Genomic DNA, 20,521 nt, shown 5'->3' on the forward strand with positions numbered 1-20,521 from the left:
TCATTGGACGGCGCTTCACAGTGCAGATGGACAATGACCCAAAGCATACTGCAAAAGCAACCAAAGAGTTTTTGAAGGGAAAGAAGTGGACTGTTTTGCAATGGCCAAGACAAATACGTGACCTGAATCCGATTGAGCATGCATTTCACTTGCTGAAGACAAAACTGAAGGGAAAAGGCCCAGGAACAAGCAGGAACTGAAGACTGTTGCAGTAGAGGCCTGGCAGAGCATCACCAGGGATGAAACCCAACGTCTGGTGATGTCTATGTGTTCCAGACTTCAGGCTGTAATTGACTGCAAAGGATTTATCATTTCAAATATTGAAATGTATAAGTTTGATTTATGGTTCTTATTCTGTCCCATTACTTTTGGTCCCTTAACAAGTGGGAGGCACATATGCAAACTGTTGTAATTCCTACAACATTCACCTGATTTGGATGTAAATACCCTCAAATAAAAGCTGACAGTCTGCAGTTGAAGCACATCTCGTTTCATTTGATATCCATTGTGGTGGTGTATAGAGCCAAAACTGTTAACATTGTGTCGATGTCCCAATATTTATGGACCTGACTGTATGTGTCTGGAGGTGTGTGGGGAGTAGTCCTGATGTATCTCCACGCGTGCATTCCAGTGTGCGTCTTTGAGCAAATTGTGTTTCTGAAGTAAACATGTGTGTGTTAAGGGAGGGTCGTGAATTGGTGAGTGTGTGAATTGTCACAGAGGCGCATGCAATGATGTAAGCAGCAGAAATCTCGTCCTGCAGCTGCAGAGCTCGGGGGACATCTGCATCTCTCGTCACTGTCACGTTGTCACTATTGTACCCAAGCGCTGGGCTCCTCCTGCGCCGCCGTGCAGCTGCTCACAGCAGCATTGCAGGAACCCGCTCCAGTACAACAGAGCACACACCGTGCACAGCAGCGCTCCTGTTCACCAGCTGGGAAAAAATGAACAATACCCCATAATTAGTGTCTTCGTTTGAAATGTGTGAACGTTTTTAACCTGATATTGTGAAATGTTAGTACATTTATTATTCAAGGCTAAATGGACTGTACACTGAACTGCTCAGAATTTTGGTGAAATGGCATTGGTTAGAATTTTCCTTGTGCAAGACCAAAGTTCAAATGTCATTTATAGTCGCGTTGCTAATAGCAACAACATCCAGATCTAGGGACATACATTAAAAGGAAACAGATAATGACAGCAACCAGTCAGCAACTCCAAACCGTCTGAATGTGCATTTCGACTGTCGCTCCACGTGAGACCTGCGACCCCTAGCGGACAAAAGCAGTACGACGTTATTCAAGCAGCGCCACGCTGCAGTTCCTCAGCCCGCCTGCAGATGGCCTGAGTGACCGACAACCGACCAAAGCAGAGCACTGTGATGTCGATTAAACATTCCTTCCTTTCGCTTTTCACTCACCAATGAAATAAAACAAACTGTAAAGCGCTCAAATGTTTACGGGGTCGTTTAATTTCACAAAACCTATACAAAACGTGATTTCGTTTATTACACAGCACGATGCATGCAGGAACTCGTTATTAACACAGTCAGTTGCACACTGCACGTCTTCCCGGGAAAACGCTCCCGCTTCTGCTGCGTCAATTCCGCCGGCGTAACGTGCAGCGCGCGGGACCGGTGCGGTGTCGTCATCACTGTTGTGCAGGGCGCGGGGCCACGCCCCCTTCCCCGCCCCTCGGCCGGCGGCGCCGCTCGGCGATTGGCTGACGCGTCCTGGGCCATGACGTTATGCTCCTTCCTACAAATACACCGGGAGCGACGCGCGGCGCTTTATTAACGGCGGACCAGCGATGAAGGTACAGATTCGTCGGTTTTCGTCTTTTTTTCTTTTTTTTTTTTTCGTTCCTTTGCTTGTGGGATTTGGGATTTTTGTTGGGTTTTTTTTTTTTTTTTTTGTCGCGCACCGTCGGACGCGCTGTGCGTTTCTTCGCAAGTTTTCTGCGTCTTGAAAAGCGCGCCGAGGTGCGAGTGCGCAAATCGCAGCGTGTAGCTTTTGCATCCGAACGTCGGGTTTGACACTTTTTGTAAAATATATGTTGCGTTCGCCTGTTACGCCGCCGCCGGTGTGTGTGTGTGTGTGTGTGTGTGTGTGTGTGTGTGTGTGTGTTTCGCCGGTATGCGCGATCTGTTCATTCATTATAACGAGAGAAACGACTGCCGGCGAATTGAGTTCCCTCCCCCCAGCGGAGAGATGTGGGGGGGTCGAGATCGAGGGGAGATGGAGATATGAATGCACGATTTTTCTATGTAAATAAGTGCACAGTGAAGGAGGGTGAATGGTGATGGTGCTGGGGGGAGGGGGCACTATGGTGAAGATGATGATGATGATGGTGGTGGTGGAGATGGTGATGTGGTAAGCCAGCACCACCACAAAAATCCTGATAAAAGTTGCATTAACAGGCATGAAGGTGCTCTGCCCTCAACAACACTCCCATGGACACGCTGCCATGACAACGCTCTTTATTAATCTGCTCTATAATTCGGAAAAGCCGCTTTTTGGGCCGCGAGCGTGAACACATCTGCATTCCAGACTCAGATCTTATAGGAACATCTGGGGGCGGTGACCTCACAGCCACCAGCCACGCGAAAGATGCTCCAAAATGCGTCATATTTGCGGTGCTGTGGTCATTAGGACTGTAATATGGGGCAAAAAAAAAAATTATTCACTCCGTATTTATCCAGGGATGTGCTGCACATCACATATCGAAGGGTCGCGCCGCTCTAATGGGCCCCGGGCAGTGTTATTAGAAGTGCCAGTCATATTTTAATATCAGAGCGTTATCTCCAGGACTGGAGAGATTTAAAAAAAAAAAAAAACATTTTTGGCATAATCATTAAAAAAAAAAAAAAATGCCTGATACAAATCGGTTTTTATTAGAGCCAGTCACCTCGCTATGCCGCCAAAGATTAAAGTTAATAATGTTTGTATGTAATTAAAATGAACCGACCGACTCCGCCGTCAGAGTACAGTTCTCGTTTTTACCCCTTTTTTTTGTTTACATTTAACATTTACAGCATTTACCAGACGGCCTTGTCCAGAGAGACTTACAACCAGTAGTTACAGGGACAGTCCCCCCCTGGAGACACTCAGGGTTAAGTGTCTTGCTCAGGGACACAGTGGTAGTAAGTGGGATTTGAACCTGGGTCTTCTGGTTCGTATGCGAGTGTGTGTGTGTGTGTGTCCAAGTCCCTGCTCGGCGTTAAACATTCCGGGAGACAGTCTTCCAGCCACCTCTGTCCTCCAGTCCGTGAGTGACGCCTCCCCTCTGATCCCGGCTCAGCAGCGACCCGCCGGAGACACGATGGAGGCAGAGAGAGAGAGAGAGAGAGCAGAACGCGTCCGGCGGTCAATCACCGGCCCGAATGATCAAGCGGTTATTGTCCCCGGTGCCGGATCCGCTTGTCACTCTCCGTATGCAGATGCGGCGGAACCCCGGAACCACAGCAGGCTTTGAAACGCCGGGCTTTGCCTTTTTATCACCCTGCCGCTTGAGCCCGCCGCCGGCCAGCGGATTGAGGGTCATGCCAATCGCCGTTCCTACCGGATGAGGACGTTTTTATTTAACAGCCAAAGAAAAGGCTCGTCTCCCTTCCAAGGCGTTGAAGTGCGAGGGGACGCTCTGGACGCGGCCGGGTGGCCTACGCCGAGGTGAAAGGTCGCCGGGATTCTGTCTCGCTCGGCCTCCGCTAATCAACGTTTTCGCGACGAACCGCTGGCGAGGCTTTGGCGGTGGAGCTTCTGACCGGCGTCATGGAGACGCGCAGAGCGCACGGGCCCTATTTAGCAGTGTGTCATTGTGACACGCCACAGCACACGGTGCACACAGTGAAATGTGTCCTCTGCTTTTAACCCATCACCCTTGGTAATCAGTGGGCGGCCATGACAGGCGCCCGGGGAGCAGTGTGTGGGGACGGTGCTTTGCTCAGTGGCACCTTGGCGGGTCGGGATTCGAACCGGCAACCTTCTGGTTACGGGGGGGGGCTCCTGTGATCCTTACGTAAGTGTCTCAGCGTTTACGGCGACCCCGGCATCGGAGAGCCGCCGGCTGAGTGGGCCTCTGACAGGCGGGGTCCGCTGAAGAGGGCCGGCGATGACATCGCAGCCCCGCCCCCCTCCGCATTCGGCTCAGCCGTCGGTTCCCAGAGGAAGTATTCTTCCTCCCTGCCTCCTCTTTCATCCTCCTCATCTCTCCGCACACAGCGCCGAGACGCCGCGCCATCTTAGCCCGGCACAGACCAAGCGTTTGGTGTTCCGTTTGATGTCCCACGTCCCGCTCCTGCGCCAGCTGTCATGTTTCGATGGGGATGTGGGAACGGGCCCTGAGTTGAGGACAACGTTGGGTTCATTACGTAACCCTGTCTGCTCTCGTTGTTAAGAAACCGTAACTCATTATTCCTGCCTTTACCGCGCTCTCTCTCTCTCTCTCTCTCTCTCTCTCTGGCATAATTAGTCCATGCGAGACTCCAGGGGGACGCCGTTTCCACATCCTCTCAGCCGAAACCCGGGAGACTCCCATCGAGATCCGGCGTTTAGCCCTATTAAAGGTGTATATCGCGCCGCACCGACAGCCGCCTGTTCTCCCGGCGAGGGCGTCCTTTTCTAAAGGCCTCCGGCATCCACACCGCGCTATGCACTGCTCCCCGGGCGCCTGTCATGGCTGCCCACTGCTCAACAAGGGTTAAATGCAGAGGACAAATTTCACTGTGTGCACCGTGTGCTGTGCTGCTGTGACAATCACTTCACTTTTTCACTTTATACAATAAGTAGCTGTTTTTTTTTTTTTTTTCCTTCTCCCACCTGGGTAATTTTACTAAAGATGGAGAAACGGGGAGACTTTTTGCGGGGTACTGTACAACAGGTGAGCTGTAGGGAAAGTTTCTCGCCGAGCCGCCCGAGTGTGACGGGCACGACCGGCTGTTACTGGACCCAGCGTGATGTAGGTTGGGCTTCAGGGTCAGATCCGCAGCCCGTAGCGCCGCCGTCTGTTAGTGGGGCTCCTGCACCGCCGCCCCCACTGTCGGCACTGACCGGGGCGGCTGCGTAAGCGCGTTTGCTGCTGACTTGCGTGGGTAAAATCTGGAGGAGGCTGATAAGATGACATTAAGTGTTGCAAAGGACCTTTTGAGAACACAAGTAAACTCGGTGTCCCCCCCCCTGGAGACACTCAGGGTTAAGTGTCTTGCTCAGGGACACGATGGTAGTAAGTGGGATTTGAACCTGGGTCTTCTGGTTGAACGTGAGTATGTTACCCACGAGGCTACTACCAGCCTTTCGTTCATTACAACGTACAGAAACGCATGTGTGTGGAGTGTTCTTCTAAATCTGTTTATGAACCTTTCATATCTGCTATATTCATTATTTTATGTTGATGATTATTTCTGATAGCTCATGAACCAGAAGACCCGGGTTCGAATCCCACTTACTACCATTGTGTCCCTGAGCAAGACACTTAACCCTGAGTGTCTCCAGGGGGGGACTGTCCCTGTAACTACTGATTGTAAGTCGCTCTGGATAAGGGCGTCTGGTAAATGCTGTAAATGTAAATGTAAATGTCATGAAAAACGGAAACCTGGTATTGTTCGAATATTCAAATTATTAATAGAATACTGATAAAGGATTTTTTATACAGTGAATACGCTCTCATTCACTCTCCCTGTCCGCTTAGTCCTGTTACTCCGGGCCCAACACAGAGAGAACATGCGAACTCCGAGCCGGGAGTCGAACTCACAACCTTGGAGGTGTGGGGCCGCGTCACTAACTCTTGCATCACTGAACGGCCCATACGGTGAATTAAGTTATATAGTTTTTGAAGGCAGAAAAAACTACGAATGAACACATTTGGACCCATGTACCATGACTTAGGTGAAATAAGTGAAAACATGTTTTATATTCTAGTTTCTTTGCTCTGATTACTGCTTTGCACACTCTTGGCATTCTCTCGATGAGCTTCAAGAGGTCGTCACCTGAAATGCTTCTCCAACAGTCTTGAAGGAGTTCCCAGAGGTGTTTAGCACTTGTTGGTCCAGATCACCCCAAACCATCTGGATTGGGTTCAGGTCCGGTGACTGTGGAGGCCAGGTCTCCACTTTTTGTTAAGTACAGAACTCCACATGTGTTCATTCATAGTTTTGATGCCTTCAGTGAGAATCTACCAACGTAAATGGTCATGAAAATAAAGAAACCACATTGAATGACAAGGTGTGTCCAAAGCTTTGGCCTGTACTGTATATATATATATATTTCTGTCACTGTTATTTCCGGAGACACTGCTGTGTTACTGTATGTGTAAAGTGTGTGTGTATGTGTGTGTGTGTGTGTGTGTGTTCAGGCTGGTGCCTCCTCCATGTGGGCCTCATGCTGCGGTCTGCTGAACGAGGTGATGGGGACGGGTGCGGTACGCAGCCAGCAGCCAGGCTTCGGGCCGGGCGCAGGGCCCTTCCGCTTCACACCCAGCGCCGGCTACTCCACCTACCCACCCACCACCACCTCCACCACCACCTCAGGGAGCACAGGACTGGCCTGCAAGGCCTGCGGACTGGCCTTCTCCGTCTTCAGACGAAAGGTGGGCGCCGCTGCAAGTTGGGCGTGGCACGAGGGTCACGTTTGTGTTTTATTGATTATGCCAGTGGTGACAATGAAAATGATGACAGTGTTGGGGGGGATCTCGGTGACATGAGGGTGTTGGTGACTGTGATGTTTCAGTGATGTGATTGGGACAGTCGTGATTATGAATACGGTGACTACGAAAAAGTGAAAGTGATGAGTTGTCACATCTGACACAGCACAGCACCCAGTGCACACAGTGAAATGTGGCCACTGCTTTTAACCAGTCACCTGTGGAAGCAGCGGTCAGCCATGAAAGTCGCCCAGGGAGCAGCGTGTGGGGACGGTACCTTCTTCAAGGGGACCTCAGTGGCACCTCGGCAAATGTGGATTTGAACCCGCGACCCTTGTGAACGGAACATGAGTCAGAAGATTGACGTGGCAATTAACGCGGTGATGATGATGATGAGGAGGAGAAAGGCGATGGCCGTGATGGTGGGGACGGCTGGTGGAAGGGTCAGCAAGGCTGAATGGTGAAGTCCACCCCTGGTCCAGCATAAGGAGAGGTCGGCGTTAGAGACTCCCATGCGCCTGATCAGCCCCCTCGGTCCACTCAAATTCTAATTTTATTCGTCACGTACACAGTCATGCACTGTATGATATGGGGTGGTAGTAGCCTAGCGGGTAACACCCGGGTTCGAATCCCGCTTACTACCATTGTGTCCCTGAGCAAGACACTTAAACCTAAGTTGCTCCAGGGGGGGACTGTCCCTGTAACCACTGAAGTCGCTCAGGATAAGGGCGTCTGATAAATGCCGTAAATGTAAATGAAATGCAGTGAAATGCTTTTTGCGACCGCTACAGACCTCAACATTGCAAATATTGCGAAAGACTCCGAGCGCTCTTTAACTGGCCTGTGGAGGATGGACGATCGCTCGCTGCCTCCAGCCGAACGAGTTCTCACTTTAATGCTCCATGATTCATTCACCGTAATGACGTGGTAAATAACCACGCATTCAAGATGCCCGTGCCGAGCAGAAGCTGCGCGTTGGCAAGATGTTTTATTTTTTTTTCCAGAGCGCTGCAACTTGGACTGGGCCTGTCTGGCAGGAGGGCGGCGGCATGCTCTAGTTTGTGGATTCCCCTGTGTTTGTCTGAGTGTGAGTGTGTGTGTCTGTGTGTGTGAGTGTGTGTGTGTGTGTGTGTGGCAGCTCAGAGAGGGAAGATGAAAGGGCGGCCGGCGGGGAGGCGTATCAGGACCCACGCACCTGTTGGCAGACGGGGGGCGCAGTCCCCTCCGCCTCGCACGGCCCCGCACAACCGTACCGAGAGGAAGTAGTAGCCTAGCGGGTAACACACTCGTCTATGAACCAGAAGACCCGGGTTCGAATCCCACTTACTACCATTGTGTCCCTGAGAAAGACACTTAACCCTGAGTGTCTCCAGGGGGGGACTGTCCCTGTAACTACTGATTGTAAGGCGCTGTGGATAAGGGCGTCTGGTAAATGATGTAAATGTAAGCTGGTGGTGGGGCGACCGAGGGCTGCTGCTGTCTCCGTGGAGACGTCTTTTATTTGCTGCTGTTTGTTCGTGTACCCGCTCACTGACTTCCACAGTTCTGTGCGCCGCTAACGAACCAGGAAATCTTGAAACGAAATAAAAAGGTGACTCGTTTCAAAAGACCTCATAAATATTTCACATTTGTACAAGTAATATCCAGAAATAGATTTTCATTATGATTTTGTGTATGATTTTTTTGCCGTTGCATATATACACTGGAGCCACGAAACAGCATGACGCTATATCACTGTGGTAGTGGTGGCTGTGGTGGCCTAGCAGTTAAGGAAGGTGCCACTGAGCATAGCACTGTCCCCACACACTGATCCCCGGGTGCCTGTCATGGCTGCCCACTGCTCACTCAGGGTTATGGGTTAAATGCAGAGGACAAATTTCACTGTGTGCACCTTGTGCTGTGCTGCTGTGTATCACGTGTGACAATCACTTCACTTTACGTTTACTGAAAATGCTGGATCACATGATGCTGGATGCTGAATCCCCTACCAGCACCCCGACTGTAGAAGAAAGGGGGTGCGGTTTCTGCGGCCTGCCGTGGACACGCCCCCAGCATTTCAGGGCCGGGAGGATTTTTAACATGATATTAATTTCAATTAAGAGTGATTTACAATTAAGATTTTACGTGCGTTTTTACGTGGATTTTTTTTTTTTTTTTTTGCTTTGAAACGGATTAAACCTGTGACTGTCCCGGGACGTCCTGGATTATAATTGGAAATGGACTTCCTCGAGTTCGGCCCTGCCCCAGATAAGCGGTTATTCAGGGTGAACGGGCGAAGGAATGGATTACGGTTTTGTAACCCCGCTTAAACAACCCGCCACGGTGCTCTTTCGTAAATGAAAGCAGCACAGTGATCATAATAGTAAAGTTTCGAGGGTTTTGCATCCAGAGGGCGTCGAACCATTAGCTTTGTGGGGGAGATTGATTGATTCTGTTATGCAATGAATCATTGATGAGAAAATGCCTCAAATGTCATTTCATTTTCCACCACGCCCCTCTGTTCATTCCGCTGAGCTCCGACCCTCTCCCCTACAGCACGTCTGCTCGGACTGTAAGAAGAGCTTCTGCTCGCTGTGCTCGGTGCTACAGGAGGACCTGCGCCGCTGCGCCACCTGCCACCTGCTGTGGGGGACCGCCTTCCAGCGGCCGCTGCTGATGCGGCTGCGCGTCAAAGACCTGCGGCAGTACCTGACGCTGCGCAACGTCCCCACCGACACCTGCCGCGAGAAGGAGGACCTGGTGGAGCTGGTGCTCTGCACGCTGGGCTCGCGAGAGCAGCTGGCTGTGGAGGAGGAGGACGAAGAGGAAGAAGAAGAAGACGAGGAGGAGGAGGAGGAGGACGACGACGACGACAATGATGATGAAGAGGAGATTGAGGGACAGACGGAGGAGGGGGAGTCAGACTGCCTGCAGTCCCAGCCGAGGTCCCTCTTCTCTGCCCCGCCCTCCACTTCTGTCACGGCCTCTCAGGGACATGCGCTCGGCCGCACCGACAGCTCAGGGACCGGCAGCCAGGTACTGAAGGACACATTAAAGCTACTTCAGAGCCGAAGGGCCCTTCTGCTTGGTTAAATTGGGCTCTGACTGGTTGAAAGACTCTGTTTTATATTGACTTTAGGGACACATGCAGGACTTGAAGAAACTGACCAATCAGCACACAGCACAAATCCAGGTCCTTTTATTTGAAATGGTATCATGTCCTTACTGCAAAACACAGCACAGCCTGTTAAAGACTGTTGAGCAAATCTCTCCAGGAATTTGCGACGATGCGATTGCAACAGTCAATGCAAATTTGACCAGTTTATTGTGTCATCCGCAACAATTTCGACCTATCGCGGCACTTCCTTCATTTTAAAGTGAAGTGATTGTCACACGTGATACACAGCAGCACAGCACACGGTGCACACAGTGAAATTTGTCCTCTGCATTTAACCCATCACCCTGAGTGAGCAGTGGGCACCATGACAGGCACCCAGGGAGCAGTGTGTGGGGACGGTGCTTTGCTCAGTGGCACTTCAGTGGCACCTTGGCAGATCGGGATTCGAACCGGCAACCTTCTGATTACGGGGCCGCTTCCTTAACCGCTAGGCCACCACTGCCCCCATTTTGCGTCACTCAAAACGTAGGGTCTCCTTTCTAAACCCCAAGTGTGCGTGCAAATGCTGGTGCACTTGCAGAGCGTCTGAAATCCCAAACCATTTTATTTCCATTTTCCAGACACATTTAGTTCTGAATGACTCCTCAGTATCTCCGACGCCAACCTGAGGAAAGAAAAGAGGAAAATCGTGCACCACAGTTTCCATGTGTTCTGCACAAAAGTGGGTGTAAATTATAATGGCTGCTGTGGCCTGGCCAAAATTCATTATCCTTACATTTACATTTACGGCATTTGGCAGACGCCCTTATCCAGAGCGACTTACAGGGACAGGGACAGTCCCCCCCTGGAGACACTCAGGTGTCTTGCTCAGGGACACGATGGTAGTGTCTCTCTCACCCTCTCACCAGCCGGTCGTAAGGGTGTTCTGAATCGGCATGGAAAGGTTGTTCAACTTGGCCTTTACTGGCAAATCACATGGTGCAGGACACGGACGGTCTACCTCCAACATCTGAACCCAAGTTTGATGTCGCGACAGGCGACTCGTCACAAAAAAAAAAAAAAAAACACACTCACATCCACTTGTTGGGAACTATTTATACTAGATGTCCACTGAGCACCAGCTGTCTGACTGCAACGTCTCTCTTGTACCTCCAGTTACACTAATCTGTACCGCGTGCAACGTTGTGGAGGAACACACATGAAAATGGTCAATCGGAAAAGGTTTTTCGGCCGCAAAGCAACTCGCGGAGAGTTGCGGCCATGCACAACCATCCAAACATTAAAAAAAAACCCGGAAACTTTACCAACTTTTTACTGAAGTAGTCGGAACTTCATCTTGAGACGCAGCTAAAAGATTCGAACCGGCAACATTCTGATCACAGGGCCGCATCCTTAACAACTAGGCAGTGGTGGCCTAGCGGTTAAGGAAGTGGCCCTGTAATCAGAAGGTTGCCGGTTTGAATTCCGATCCGCCGAGGTGACACTGAGGTGCCACTGAGCAAAGCACCGTCCCCACACACTGCTCCCCAAGGGTGATGGGTTAAATGCAGCGGACAAATTTCACTGTGTGCACCGTGTGCTGTGCTGCTGTGTATCACATGTGACAATCACTTCACTTAACCCTGAGTGTCTCCAGGGGGGGACTGTCCCTGTAACTACTGATTGTAAGTAGCTCCGGATAAGGGCATCTGGTAAATGCCGGAAATCTGAGCCCAAAAGCAAAGGGTGCTTTTTTTTAATGGAAAACGTGTTCTGGAAAATCTTCAATCAACATTCAAGATCTAGAGACGGAGAGACAGAAAGGTGCTGCTAGTGCAGCAGAGGCCAGGGGGTCTCCATAGTTTTAGCCTTACAGGGAAGTATGATGTTAGTAGCCGAGCTTTATATGGAGCCGTTTTACCGAATCGGCACGATGGCGTCCCCTGGGGTCAGGCCGTTCTGGCCGCGTTTAGCCCCCGTCAGAGTCCCCTCGAGCGCCGGGGCCGACTGGATGCGTGAGGCTGCAAACAGCCGCGTGCCAGACCTACGCCGACTAATTTATTTATTATTCGCACCTCTTGCGCCGAGCCTGTTGCGTAACTCCCAACAGAGATGACGAAGACATAAAAAGTTCGATGAATGGGGTCATCGGATGAAAAAGTCTCACTGGCCGTGCCTCGTGCATGGAGTGTGTATGGCATGCTGGGAGTCCCTGGAACTCGACTCCTCGCCATGCAATGGAAGAGCGTGGAGCCATTAGCTAATGATGTTCTGCGTGGCCAGTGGGAGCGAGAAAGAGGGGATGGAGGGGATGCAGATACCTTCTCATTACCATCCCCCGTTTATATCTTCTCCACGGCGAGCAAGTTATTGCTCAGGGGGAAAAAAACACGGCAAGTTGCCAGCAGCAGAAAGCACTTTTATCCGAACCACACGCGGCGCTCGGATGAGGCGTCCCTTCAAACCGTTTTTAAAAATAGAACTGACGTAATGTAAAGTAAAATGGTTGGTGTAATTGGAGAGTGGCGTACGACACGCCATTTTTCACGACATGATATAAATAGATTAAGTGGAGGAGCGGCCCTTTTGACAGAAGTGCTGTTTAATGGGATTAATGGGACTGTAGTGCACATGCAGTCAGACAAAGAACGTAAAAGGCATTACAGGAGATTAGGGGTGGCTTCCCAAAACACAATATGTCCAGCTGGACTACTAGTGTGTGTGTGTGTGTGTGTGTGTGTGTGTGTATATATATAATGTATATGCTGTCCTGAAAAAGCTGTTTTCAGGGAAATATTTCCCGAAACTTGGGGCTGTGGGGCGTATATACAGGGACAGTCCCCCCCGGACCAACTCGGGGTTAAATGTCTTGTTCGGAGGCACAATGGTAGTACGTGGGATTCGAACCTGGGTCTTCCAGTTGGTTACCGAACGCGTAAAACGGTCCCGCCGTACCACTGTGACGTGAAGAGTGGGTCAGTCTGCAGGGTGTCTTTCATCCTGTTTGCATCCTGACAGAATTGTGTGGAGAATTGTCTACGGTAATCATATTCTGTGGTTTTTGTTCTGAGTTTAGTGTTTTGAAGTATAACGCTTCGTATCGTTAGGATCACGAAGACGCGCTCCCTTTCTCCTTTTTGAACACGGAACCCAGTGAAAGAATGCTGGAAGTGAGTATATATAAATATATATATATATCACCGACTTTCCCTGTTCAGAATCGGAAAACTTTATCAATCCCAAAGGAAATAGCTTTCTCTACAACTGCATTAAATAAAAATAAAGTAAAAAATACGTATGCGGTAATGATGGGGTTTGTTGGTTGTGTTTGTCCTAAACCTCGACCATAGAACACTGATGCAGGGTTGTAGTGTTTTTTTGGGGGACACCGACGTGAAATCATTTTTTTGTAATGTGTTAGCAGGCCAGCCCTGTCACCCAGAGGGGGGCGCGGGCGTCCCTGTCCGACCTCTCCGCCGAGGGGGACGTCGAGAGCCTGACGGTGCGGCAGCTGAAGGAGATCCTGGCCCGCAACTTTGTGAACTATTCCGGGTGCTGCGAGAAGTGGGAGCTGGTGGAGCGCGTGCGGCGCCTCTACAGGGAGCGCGAGCAGAACAGGAAGTCCGGTGAGTGGCCTGATGTGGCCTACAGGTGACCGACCCCCCAGTGAACATCGCCGAGCGATCGCCGCCTTGGCTTTTAATCCTCGTAGGCAGAAAAAAACAATGACATCCTGCTTTCCGTGTTTTTCCTCTCGCAGTGGAAAGCGGCAGCAGCATAACTGCAGGTGAGTAATGGTACCAAAACAGGCTTTACAGAAAAGGATGAGGTTAATGTGATGAATATATAAAATGTATATATGAATGTATATCTGTGGGTGTTTCTTAAAATCCAGGATCAGTCCATAGTAGGATGGGGCATTTCTTGCTGATAAAGCATTGGACAAATTGGGACCTTTTATGGATTTTATTCTACAGGGTGGGCCATTTATATGGATACACCTTAATAAAATGGGAATGGTTGGTGATATTAACGTCCTGTTTGTGGCACATTAGTATATGTGAGGGGGCAAACTTTTCAAGATGGGTGGTGACCATAGTGGCCATTTTGAAGTCGGTCTTGGATCGTGGATCCAACTTTTGTTTTTTCAATAAGAAGAGGGTCATGTGACACATCAAATTTATTGGTTTCTGACCACTTATAAAAATGTGTTCAATGTCCCCAACCATTCCCATTTTATTAAGGTGTATCCATATAAATGGCCCATCCTGTACAGAACATCTGTGGTACAAAGTGGACAAACGAGCAAAGTTATAAATGTAACGTATAGACAGGAAGTGATTAACGAATGTGAAGAAACACGTTTAATTTTTGTTCATTATTTGTTGAGCCAATTTTTACAAAGCACATGTATAAAAATAAATATTTGTGCATGGTGTTCTGCAAGTTACAAAGAACCTTATAAAACCTAATTCTATCCAAACATTGCACTTTCAGCAGGGGATTTGACTTTTTGACTTTTGTAAGTGTTAATGTTCCCGACCAGAGCGTCTTGTCTTCGCCTCTAGTCCCCAGAAGCCCTACAAATGTCTCACTTCTCCTTTTGTGTTGTAGTTGTGACATACCCACCACCCATCTGCAATGGAGATGCTGAAGGTAAGCCTCTAGTTTTAATAAGGGATCATTAATGGGGCAGTGGAGGCCTAGCGGCAAAGGAAGCGGGCCATAACCGAAAGGTTATGGGTTAAAATCCCGAGCTGCCAAGGTGCCACTGATGTCCCCTTAAGCAACGTACCGTCCCCACACACTGCCACTGCTCCCCGGGCACCTTTCATGGCTGCCCACTGCTCGCAAGGGTCACAAATTAAATGCAGAGGACACATTTTTTGTGTGCTGTGGCGTATCACTTTCATTAATAAGTTTAAATGATCTCATCTCGGTCGCTCCACGTGCTGCAGATTTTACCTGGGGTCTGTAGAAAATTCCTGGCTTTGACACTATCTTGTTTAAGTTGACCGCAAACGTCCCTCCTCTGTCCCTGCCGTGATCCTGCATTCATCTCTTCATCTTGTCTCGTTTCTTTTTAATTGCCGCGTGTCATCATCAGATTAAAGTACCTTTATCACCACACTTTCTTTCCAATGGCCCCGTAAATCCGAGTGCCTGAAGGCTGCGGCGGGCTCTTTTCCAAGGCCGATACACTAAGTGGCTCGCTGGAAGGAGCCCAGCACTCGGACACCCACAGCGTTTAACCGAAGGACTTTTATTAAGCGCAACATCATGATTTAATCCATTTGGAGAAGCCTTTGTCCTGCACTGAAGGCAAATGTTAGCAGATCTATGGAAGCGTGTACATGTCCATTTGGGAACAAATTCGCTTAATCAACTCAGTGTAGGATAAATGCACTGCTTTCATAAAACAGTAGTGTAGTGTGCAAATTTCAAAATAGACCCATAAAAGACTAATTTACATTACCTTGGTTTTACCCAGCCTAGCATGTTCTCCTTGTTGTGCTCCTCTTTACACCCATGTGTGTTGTGATCACTGGGTGGTGGTAGTAGCCTAGTGGGTAACACACTCGCCTGTGAACCAGAAGATCCAGGTTCAAACCCCACTTACTACCATTGTGTCCCTGAGCAAGACCCTTAACCCTGAGTGTCTCCCTGTAACTACTGACTGTAAGTCGCTCTGGATAAGGGAGTCTGTAAGAGTAAATGTAAATTCACTAGGAATGTCATAAAATATTGATTATTGATGAGTTTGTTTTGGTGTCATTGATGTAGCCAATCATACATAAAAAAGGCCCCTAAAATGTAATCGTTTAATGCAGTTTGGAAGGAAAGCTTTTGAAGACATTTGTGAATGTGACATTTATAGTCCTTATACTCAGTTTAGATCACGGACAGGTAGTGCCATCTCGTGGTGCTTCCTTATATGACATGAAACACATACATGTACAAATTCAAATTTTATTTGTCACACACACAGTCATACGTGGTATGATATGCAGTGAAATGCTTTACTACAGGACTGTGCAGTACTGTCTCCGGTTCAAACCAGTCAAAACAAAACCACTATCTATCTAAGCTGCAAGAAACTTTATTAACGTTCCAAAAAAACATGTCAAGCATGGACTGATTAACTTAAACCATTCGTTGCTAAATTTCTTTTTTTCATTAGAAGATGATCTAATGTTTCCAGAAAAAGAGACTCTGTTATCTTATTGTTCTTCGAACAACAATACAAAATGGGGCAGTGGTGGCGCAGCGCTTAAGAAAGCGGCCCCATAATCAGAAGGTTGCCGGTTCAAATCCCGATCTGCCAAGGTGCCAATGAGCAACTGCTCGCTGCTCAAACAGGGTGATGGGTTAAATGCAGAGGACAAATTTCACTGTGTGCACCGTATGCTGCTGTGTATCACTTCACTTTACATTGTTCTCATTTGTTCTGCTTGTAGGTGATCGTATGTTGGTCTCTCACAACTCTGTAAACTAACCTACAGTTCTTGTAGAAAATCTCTAGATATCAAGTTTGTCCTTAAATCAAATAAACCCTTTCACTTGTTAATAACAATTGTTTTTTTTTTTTTGTTTGTTTTTTTGCACTTTCTGATAGTTACACAGTTGCACCGTACTGTACATTTGCACATAACTAACGGTTGTCCATATCTACGGTCAGTCAGTATCTCAATCTTGTTCATGCCTTGCAGGATAGATGCTAGTATAGATTCTTCCTCTCCATGATCGAGGTTTAATTTTTTTTTTCTTTTTGAAATGATATTTTAATTTGCACTATTACTATTGTTCTGTTCTTGTTTCCTCTTACTGCACTGAGCATGCATTTGGGACAAAAATATTTTTTTTTACCTTATCTTATCTTGGATATATTAGAAGAAGGCTGCTGAACGTTCACCTCCTCTCTCCACAGACAGTGCGAAAGCTCAGCTGAGCAGCATGGACGAGAACCTGTGTCGGATCTGCATGGATGCCGCGATCGACTGCGTGCTGCTGGAATGTGGCCACATGGTCACCTGCACCAAGTGCGGCAAGAGGATGAACGAGTGCCCCATCTGCCGGCAGTACGTGGTGCGGGCCGTGCACGTCTTCAAGTCCTAACGCTCCCCGCTTTTCCCCTACCGACCGTTCCGAGGAGAAGGTACCAAACGCGATCAAAGCGGTCACCGTTTCGGACAGACTTGTTGCACTAGGTTGCCACGCCGTTTTTCTCCCCCCCGGTGTGTGTTCTGTAAGCCCTTGGCAGGTTTACGTCATATCACACCGCGGTAGGACAGGACTTACGTGTCTTATGAGCCGACTATGTGCAATACTGGAATTGCGAGGCGTCACCGTGTCCCAGGAGGAGACCTGGTTGACGGCGAGACGGACCACACCTCTGTCACCTCTGAAACTGGTGCCACCATTGCCACCCGTCACCCCGGAATGAACGCCCTTCCGGACGGCCCGTCGAGTTCCTCCTAATCCAGCTCCACCGGTTCAGAGACTGTTAAAAGGTTTCATTCCCACAGTCACTGCAGCGGCTGCCTCACCTCCAACGCACTTCTCACGCTCGTGGGCCAGGAAGTTGTCCGCTTACACAGCTTCTGCCTGCGTTCTCATCGAGGCGAGCTGCTTCTCAACCCTCCTCCTGCGTGAAACCCTCGTTTCATTAGGACCGGGTAATTAGTAGGAGCCAATGGTGCCGGGAGGCTGGAAGAACAGATGGTGGAGCTCTGAGGGGGGGTGTTGAGAACCGCTGCACTGAGCAATAACACGATGTTCCCGACTTCTTCATACAACGACAGGATGATCTCAACATATCTGGTGCTACGTCTGTGGTTCTGTTTTACAGTCGTGTGACGAGAAATGCTGTATTATCGGAAAAGAACACAGGTCATCAGGGAAGTGGCGCTTTCCTCCTCCTCTATAAATCAAGGCAACATTCTTCATCTTCTTCTTCCTCATCAGACATCTACACCGGACACAGCACCGTTAAAATACAGCCCTCAGTCTTTTATTTCGCTGCGGGAGTTTGTTTGAAATACATTCCTACATAAATCCTGTAGTGTGTGTGTGTGTGTGTGTGTGTGTGTGTGTGTGTGTGTGTGTGTGTGTGTGTATATATATATATATATATATATATAATTTATTTATTTAGTCAAATATTTATCAGAGATGTTATGATGCCTGTGAAAATGCTTAGAAGAAACACATCATTCATGCCGTTGAATGTTTAATTTAGCAGAAGGGAGATGCAGTATTATAGATAAAGTGCGACACACTTCTCATGCCGGTTTGTTTAGAACACTTTCTCTCCGTCTCGGCACCAGACCGCAGCAGAGAGCCTCCTGCTCGCCATGTCACCACCGGAGTTCGGACCGACGTCCCGTCCGCCGTAGCGAACGCTCACACTGTGCTGACGCGCGTTTCTAATGCTGCTATTTCCAAACGATGTCACTTGTAGGCAACTAGAGTTGCAGAGCAGGCGATGGCTGAAAAAAAAAAAAAAATCATTAGAATATAAAGAAAAGTCTTTTGTCTTTGTATTTTGGAATGTCAAACGTTTTATTTTGGTAATTAAGAGATGATTTAATACATTTAATAAAACATAGTATCTTGAACTAAGAAGTGGAGCTGATTATTTCTGTTTGCCATATTATGATTATGTAAGCATATCCTTACCACCGTAGCCGAATGGATATTTAAGTCATAAATCGTGATTTTATGGTTCATTTGCATGTTCCTGCTGTGAAATCCACCACCGGAAATTAGTGTCTGACCTGACCGAGACTTCTCAGGTTATCCAATCATCGTGCTGCCATATTTAAATGGAGATTTTATGATTTATTAATTTTCTTACTTTATCCAACCGATTATCACCTCGCATGCAAAATACTTTCTGTTAAGGACGGGCAAGATGAATAGCGCCACCATTGTTATTATTAGTTGTACTAGTTGTAATTATGATTATATTTAACAAATCAGTTCACTCAAGTTTTAAAATGGAAGACCTAGTCATGTGATTCACTTAATATAACGTCTATGCTGTTGAAGAGTCTTCGTTGTTCTATGCCCTGTTCTCCATGAGTACAGGAGCGGTATTCTGCACCGTTCTCTCTGTACTGCCACTAAGGGGAGCACTCCACATGTGGCCATCACTGAGACATAATCTGTGTCGGCCACCAAATGACGGGGATACACGATGTTCCATGCCTTCTTGCAAAGAGAACCCTGGAGCATTTAGATGTTTAGTACCTGATTAATTCATTAATTCATGTGAATTCCTAACAGATTAATGCAGAGGAGCTCTAGCATTTATTAGAATCTAATAATGTACTCAAACTCATGAGTAAGAAGAAAAAATGATTAATTTCACATTATAAAAATACAAGATAGTCTTAGAATGATGTCAGTAGTACAAATTGTAATTGAAAATTGGCCACGAAAGAGACCATCATTTATAAGTCAGAATAATTTACGTTCGGTTTCATTCCAAGAATAGCAATTCCATTTATTAGGGAAAGATGAGGGATAGAAAAGAAATTATTTATTAAAAATCCACCCCTCTGTAATAATCTCTGAACCCTTTAAAATGCAATTATGTCACATCAAAAAACCACTCGACCGAAATAAGAAAAAATAACTGTATTTATTCATGTGAAACAGTGCAAATTATCCCCCCCCCCCATCGGCATATATAAACACATTAGATAGAATAATACAGAGCGTTAAAGTTCCTGTACGGTGACCAACAGAACACTCACGTCACGCCATAAATTAATACAGTATTACAAAAAAAGCACCTGCACTGGCACTAACTTGTACGTATTGGCATCAGTCTTCCACTGACAAAGAAACGGTGGGGTGGGAGGGCGGAGCATCGGCCCACCAGCCAACCAGGAAGGAGTGCTTTCTATCCTGCACACAAGTGCATAAAACGACTTTGATACACAAATATGAGGTTTGCATTGTTTTCTTTAAAAAAAAAAAAAAAGATTAAACAATATTAAATCATAAAATGCACGTCCCTGTTCTGCTGCGCTCTCTGAAGGCCCACGGAGAGAGCGAGAAAAAGAGAGAGGAGGAAAAAAGCAAACATAAATCACGCTTTTTTACAAAAATTACAAAAAAAAAGAACAAAAAACAAAACAAAAAAAAAGGCTTTAGCAGCATAACATAAGAACTTGATGTGTGGGAGCCTCGACCTTCATCACTCCTCCTCCGCCTCGTTCCGCCCATGTTTAACTGTGTCCTTTGTTGCACAGTTTATGAAATAAACGTATGTTCCCTGCGTTCCGGAGGGCCAGCGTTCGCTAGCCGAGTTTCCTCAGGAGCTTCTCCTCGATCAGTCCAAACTGTACGCTGACGGACATCTCCGCTATGAACTGCTCGCAGCCCTCCTTGGTCACCTGCTTGCAGTAGCGTAAGTCTATGTGACAGATGCTTCCGCAGCGTTTGAAGTAGGTCAGCGACTGGTCGGTGACCCTGTTGCAAACTGCAGAAGGGCAGATGTAATGTAATGTTACACATGATTGTGTGTAAAGCATATGCAAATTTCAGAGCCTGATTTTGCATCAAGAACATATTCATAATAAAAAGGACAAAGTCCTGATGAACACCAGAAAACCTCCAGAACAGAAATCCACCAGGAAACCCTCATATGCTATATACACACACACACACACACACACACACACATATATATATATATAAAAATTTGTTTATCATTATGGCTGGTGGCTTATGAAAAATCAAACAGATTCACAATATAAACAATAGTCACTGTTCCAAAGTGACAAACACATGACAACT

The 20,521-nt window shown here is 47.7% G+C and overlaps 2 protein-coding genes across 8 annotated transcripts in view; one reads left to right on the top strand and one right to left on the bottom strand.

Annotated features, from left to right (window-relative positions):
* Positions 1-1,768: 1,768 nt before the first annotated feature.
* Positions 1,769-18,334, top strand: rnf34b (ring finger protein 34b). 4 transcript variants are annotated; one of them, XM_028974763.1, is made up of 8 exons: positions 1,769-1,815; positions 6,349-6,582; positions 9,172-9,651; positions 12,820-12,882; positions 13,134-13,338; positions 13,473-13,499; positions 14,327-14,368; positions 16,641-18,334. In XM_028974763.1, exons 1-8 carry the CDS (start codon positions 1,810-1,812, stop codon positions 16,826-16,828), a joined length of 1,245 nt encoding a protein of 414 aa, XP_028830596.1. In that variant the 5' UTR covers positions 1,769-1,809; the 3' UTR covers positions 16,829-18,334. The 4 variants fall into 4 exon arrangements, with proteins under 4 accessions (XP_028830596.1, XP_028830597.1, XP_028830599.1 ...); XM_028974764.1 differs by having other exon boundaries at positions 13,137-13,338; XM_028974766.1 differs by lacking the exon at positions 12,820-12,882.
* A 1,005-nt stretch (positions 18,335-19,339) lies between these two features.
* Positions 19,340-20,521, bottom strand: part of kdm2bb (lysine (K)-specific demethylase 2Bb) — a 29,943-nt gene continuing 28,761 nt past the window's right edge. For all 4 annotated transcript variants that reach the window (XM_028971659.1, XM_028971660.1, XM_028971658.1 and 1 more), the window contains one exon: positions 19,340-20,204. In XM_028971659.1, the coding sequence (XP_028827492.1) occupies positions 20,023-20,204 (182 nt within the window). In that variant the 3' untranslated portion in view covers positions 19,340-20,022. The remainder of the gene's footprint in view (positions 20,205-20,521) is intronic.

The sequence above is a fragment of the Denticeps clupeoides genome, chromosome 3, assembly GCF_900700375.1.
Source record: "Denticeps clupeoides chromosome 3, fDenClu1.1, whole genome shotgun sequence".
Taxonomy (NCBI): Eukaryota; Metazoa; Chordata; class Actinopteri; order Clupeiformes; family Denticipitidae; genus Denticeps; species Denticeps clupeoides.